Source organism: Coturnix japonica, unplaced genomic scaffold (assembly GCF_001577835.2).
Source record: "Coturnix japonica isolate 7356 unplaced genomic scaffold, Coturnix japonica 2.1 chrUnrandom600, whole genome shotgun sequence".
In the NCBI taxonomy this organism is placed as follows: domain Eukaryota; kingdom Metazoa; phylum Chordata; class Aves; order Galliformes; family Phasianidae; genus Coturnix; species Coturnix japonica.
This window is the reverse complement of record NW_015439973.1, coordinates 14,136-19,758: the sequence shown is the minus strand read 5'-3', so window position 1 is coordinate 19,758 and position 5,623 is coordinate 14,136. Positions and strand designations below refer to the sequence as shown.

The following is a 5,623-nucleotide window of genomic DNA, read 5'->3' as shown; positions in this document are numbered from 1 at the left end:
GCCCGCGGCCCCAAGACCGCCCAATCAAAGCGCCGCTCCCCCCATAGCCCCGCCCCCCGCCACCACACCGACCAATCCCGTCTCCACTCACGCTCGTAGCCCCGCCCCTTCCGCTGTCAGTTCCCACCGTAGCCCCGCCCTCTTTGGGGGCGGGTCCGGCCGTAGCGCCTCGGCCGCCATCTTGGCTGCGCGCGCCGAGGGGAGGGGCACAAACAGCCGCCTACAATTAAAAGGGCAACGCCAACACAGTCTTAAAGGGGCCGCGCCGCGGTGGGGCCCACCGCAATTAAAACCCCGATTTTCTCCTCTTTAACCCTAAATTTATGCTTAAATTTGGGGCTATTCCGGTTAATATTAACACCACAAATCCCCCAGACCCCAAATAAGTTTATAATTCCCTTCCGTTTTGCCTTGTGGTCCATTTAAACCCATTCAAACCCATAACACGCCTCACTTTTAACCCCCAAATCCCCTTTTAAGCCCCATAATACGTTTTAAACCCCAAAACGTCCCCCCTAGGCTTCATTATTAACCACAATCCCTTCATTAAGGAGCATTTTGGACCCTTTTGACCCCAAATATGGCCCCAAACCCCCATTTCTCCCCATATTCCCCCTTATACCCCCATAGGATCCGCCTATGGACCCCATTTGAGCCCCTATTCCCGTCCATTTCCCCCTTAAAGCCCCTCAATGGGCCCCACTCACAGCTCCAATTCCTCCGCCGCCATTTAAATCCAGCCCGTCCCTTAGCCCCGCCCACTTCCGCCCTCTCAACCAATCCCCGCCCTTTATTTTTAAGTCTCCACCCCCTTATAGAGCCGTCACTTCCGGGTTTCTCCGCCCCGCCCACTTCCGTCCTCTCAACCAATCCCCGCCTTCCATTCCTCAATCTCTCCCACCCGTTACTTCCGGCTTCTCTCCACTTCCGGTTTATGTCGACGCTCTACCCCACTCAACTCGTTGCTCCAGCGCCGCTCTCACCGCTCCGAGTCCTCCCAGCTCTATTCCCCCTCCCACTTCCGGTCCTTCCCTACCACTTCCGGCTCCGCTCTACCCCTCGCTTATCCTTCTCGTTTGCTCCTCCGTTGCCGCTCTATCCCTTCGGTCCTCCCCGCCATGTTATTGACCGTAAAGGCGCTTCAAGGCCGCGAATGCAGCCTCCAGGTACCGGCGGGGGGTTGGGGGAGGTGGGGACTAACGGGAACTTCCGGTAATTCCGGTCTGTTGGGGGGGAACCGGAAATAGGGGGGGGGAAACCGGAAAGAAACGGAAGGGCGGAACCATAGAGATGGCGGCCATGAAGGAGGGGGTGGGGTCATGTGACGGCGGCTACGCGCTGTGATTGGTTGAGAGGGGGGCAACATGGCGGCGGTGTGAAGCCATTAAGGGGGGGGGGGTGTTAATTAATGGGCCTTTAATTAATGGCCGCTTAATTAATGAGCCTCTAATTAATGGGACCTAATTAAGGACTTCCTAATTAAGGGTCTATGGGGGTGGGGTCCTTAATTAGGGGTCCCCAATGGGGGTCTATGGGGAGGTTCCACTAATGGGGGTCTATGGGGTGGCTCCCTAATTAAGGACCCCTTAATTAATGACCCGTTAATTAACGAACCTCTAATTAATGACCTCCTAATTAAGGGTCTATGGGGGGTTCCCCAATTGGGGTCTATGAGAGGAGTCCCCTAATGGGGGTTAATAGGGTTGCCCCCTAATTAACAACCCCTAATTAACAACCCCTAATTAACAACCCCTAATTAACGACCCCCTAATTAAGAACCCCCTAATTAAGGGTCTATGGGGGGGGGTGTCTCTAATTAGGGGTCCTTAATTATGGGTCTTTAATTGAGGGTCCTTAATTAGGGGTCCCCAATGGGGGTCTATGGGGAGTGTCTTTAATTAAGGACCCCCTAATTAAGGATCGATAATTAATTACCCCTAATTAAGGACCCCCTAATTAACACAGACCCTTAATTAGGGTCTATGGGGGGGTCCCCAATTGGGGTCAATGGGGAGAGTCCCCTAATGGGGGTTAATGGGTGGCTCCCTAATTAATGACCCCTAATTAACAACCCCTAATTAACAGCCCCCTAATTAAGGACCCCTAATTAATGACCCCCTAATTAAGAACCCTTTAATTAAGGTCTATGGGGGGGGCGTCTCTAATGGGGCGGTCCCAATGGGTCTATGGGGTGGCCCTAATTAAATAACCCCTAATTAACAAACCCCTAATGTAACGACCCCTCTAAGTAACAAGCCCCCTAATTAAGAATCCCTAATTAATGGACCCCCCTAATTAAGAACCCTTTAATAAGGGTCTATGGGGGGGCGTCTCTAATTGGGGGTCCCCAATGGGGTTCTATGGGGGGAGTCTCCTAATAGAACTTAATGGGGTGGCCCCCTAATTAATAAACCCCTAATTAACGACCCCCTAATTAACAGCCCCCTAATTAAGAATCCCTAATTAAGGACAACCTAATTAAGAACCCTTTAATTAAGGGGTCTATGGGGGGGGGGTCACTAATTGGGGGGTCCCCAATGGGTTCTATGGGTGGCCCCTCTAAGTAATAACCCCTAATTAACAACCCCTAATTAACGACCCTCTAATTTAAAACAAACCCCCTAATTAATTGAACACCCTAATTAATAACCCTTTAATTAAGGGTCTATGGGGGGGGGTCTCTAATTGGGGGTCCCCAATGGGGGTCTATGGGGTGGCCCCCTAATTAATAACCCCCTAATTAACAACCCCTAATTAACGACCCCCTAATTAACAACCCCCTAATTAAGGACCCCTAATTAATAACCCCCTAATTAAGGGTCTATAGGGGTCTTTGGGGGGGGGGGGGGGGTCCATATTGGGCTCTATAGAAGTGACAGGGTCCCCTAATGAGGCTCTATGTTTTGGCCCCCTAATTAAGGACACCCTCTAATTAATGACCCCTAATTAACGACCCTTAATTAATTAATGATATTAATTAATTCCAGGTGTCCCCCCAGGATCACGTGTGGTCGTTAAAGGAACAATTGGCCGAGAGACTCAGCGTCCCCCCAGCACAACAACGGCTGCTCTATAGGGGCAAAGCATTAGCAGGTAATTAACGCTAATTAACGCTAATTAATACTTAATTAGCGCTAATTAACCCCCTCCATCTCCTTCATTAGGTTCATTTAGGGCTTGCTTCTTCATTACGGATCTCAATAGCTGTTAATAGCCCTAATAGATGTTAATTAATGCTAATAATTAGTCTAATTAACGCTAATTAACACTTAATTAGCGCTAATTAACCCCCTCCCCCCCCTTTCATTAGCTTCGTTAAGGGCTTGCTTCCTCATTAGGGATCTCAATAGCTGTTAATAGCCGTAATAGCTGTTAATTAATGCTAATAATTAGTCTAATTAACACTAATTAACACTTAATTAGTGCTAATTAACCCCCTCCATCCCCTTAATTAGCTTCATTAAGGGCTTGCTTCTTCATTAGGGATCTCAATAGATGTTAATGGGGCTAATTAATAGCCCTAATAGCTGTTATTAATGCTAATAATTAGTCTAATTAACGCTAATTAACAGTTAATTAGTGCTAATTAACTACTTCCCCTCCCCCCTTCATTAGCTTCATTAAGGGCTTGCTTCCTCATCAGGGATCTCAATAGCTGTTAATAGCCCTAATAGCTGTTAATTAATGCTAATAATTAGTCTAATTAACGCTAATTAACCCTTAATTAGTGCTAATTAACTTCCTCCCCCTCCTTAATTAGCTTCATTAAGGGNTTAATTAATGCTAATAATTAGTCTAATTAACGCTAATTAACCCTTAATTAGTGCTAATTAACTTCCTCCCCCTCCTTAATTAGCTTCATTAAGGGCTTGCTTCTTCATTAGGGATCTCGATAGCTGTTAATAGCCCTAATAGCTGTTAATTAATGCTAATAATTAGTCTAATTAACGCTAATTAACCCTTAATTAGCGCTAATTAATCCCCTCCCACCCCCTTCATTAGCTTCATTAAGGGCTTGCTTCTTCATTAGGGATCTCAATGGCTGTTAATGGGGCTAATTAATAGCCCTAATGACTGTTAATTAATGCAATTAATAGCCCTAATAGCGATTAATTAATGCTAATAATTAGTCTAATTAATGCCTTGTTAATCCCTTCTTAATTAGCCTCATTAAGCCCTTGATTCTTAATTAGGGCTCTTCATCCCCCCTCCCCCCTCCATTTAGGGGCTTAATTAGTAGCCCTAATAGCTGTTAATTAATGCTAATAATTAGTCTAATTAATGCCTTGTTAATCCCTTCTTAATTAGCCTCATTAAGCCCTTGATTCTTAATTAGGGCTCTCAATCCCCCCCCCACCCCATTAGGGGCTTAATTAGTAGCCCTAATATCTGCTAATTAATGCTAATAATTAGTCTAATTAATGCCTTCTTAATCCCTTATTAATTAGCCTAATTAAGCTAATTGGTTCGTAATTAGGGTTCTCAATCCATCCCCCATTAGGGGTCTTAATTAATAGCCCTAATAGCTGTTAATTAGGCCTAATAGCTGCTAATTAATGCCGTTAATTAATGCTAATTAGGCCTAGTAATTAATAATTGCTGCTTAATTAGACACTTATTTGGCCCCCTATGGGAAACCAAAGGCGTAATTAGTCTTAATTGCTTATTATGGTTTCTAATTGCCTTAATTAATGCTAATGAGCCCTAATTAGCCTGATTAATATGCTAATTAGCCCTAATTAGTTAATTAAACAGGTCTTAATAACCATTATACCCCATTTAAAGGCTGAAAGTGCTAATTAGAAGGCAACTAATTAACCCCAATAGCTCATTAACATCCCAGATAGGCCTAATTAAGGGGGTTGGGGGGGGGGATATGCTAATGTATGCAAATGATATGCAGATGATCGCCGTCTATGCGACTACGCCATTGGTCCGTCCTCCCGCCTCAACCTGGTGCTCAAGGGGGCGGGGCCAGGATTAAGCCCCGCCCCTTCGCCTTCAGGCCCCGCCCCCTCGGCTCCCTCTGATTGGTGGACGGAGTTGGGGGCGGAGCTTGGGAGGCGCTACGGGGCGGGAAATGGGGGCAGGGTCCTGGAGCGGGTGAGGGAGGTAAGAGTTGTATGGGATCCTATGGGGTCCTATAGGGTTATATGGGATCCTATAGGGTTATATGGGATCCTATAGGGTTATATGGGATCCTATAGGGTTATATGGGATCCTATAGGGTTATATGGGATATAGGGGATCCTATGGGGTTATATGGGATCCTATGGGGTTATATGGGATCCTATAGGGTTATATGGGATCCTGTGGGGTTATATGGGATCCTATGGGGTTATATGGGATCCTGTGGGGTTATATGGGATATGTGGGGTTATATGGGATCCTGTAGGGTTATATGGGGGTATATGGGGTTATATGGGATCCTATAGGGTTATATGGGATATATGGGGATATATGGGGGTATATGGGATCCTATGGGGTTATATGGGATCCTATGGGGATATAGGGGATCCTATAGGGTTATATGGGATATAGGGGATCCTATGGGGTTATATGGGATATATGGGATCCTATAGGGTTATATGGGGGTATATGGGATCCTATAGGGTTATATGGG

General features: G+C 46.2%; 1 protein-coding gene across 2 annotated transcripts in view; it reads left to right on the top strand.

Annotated features, from left to right (window-relative positions):
* Nucleotides 1–884: 884 nt before the first annotated feature.
* The window catches only part of UBL4A (ubiquitin like 4A), a 10,792-nt gene continuing 6,053 nt past the window's right edge, over nucleotides 885–5,623 (top strand). The window contains exons 1-3 of one of the 2 annotated variants that reach the window (XM_015850952.2): nucleotides 885–1,166; nucleotides 2,988–3,093; nucleotides 4,904–5,112. In XM_015850952.2, coding sequence (XP_015706438.1) covers nucleotides 1,119–1,166; nucleotides 2,988–3,093; nucleotides 4,904–5,112 — 363 coding nt within the window. In that variant the 5' untranslated portion in view covers nucleotides 885–1,118. Of the gene's footprint in view, nucleotides 1,167–1,300; nucleotides 1,374–2,987; nucleotides 3,094–4,903; nucleotides 5,113–5,623 lie in introns of those variants that run through there. The other variant, XM_015850953.2, reaches the window with a different exon arrangement.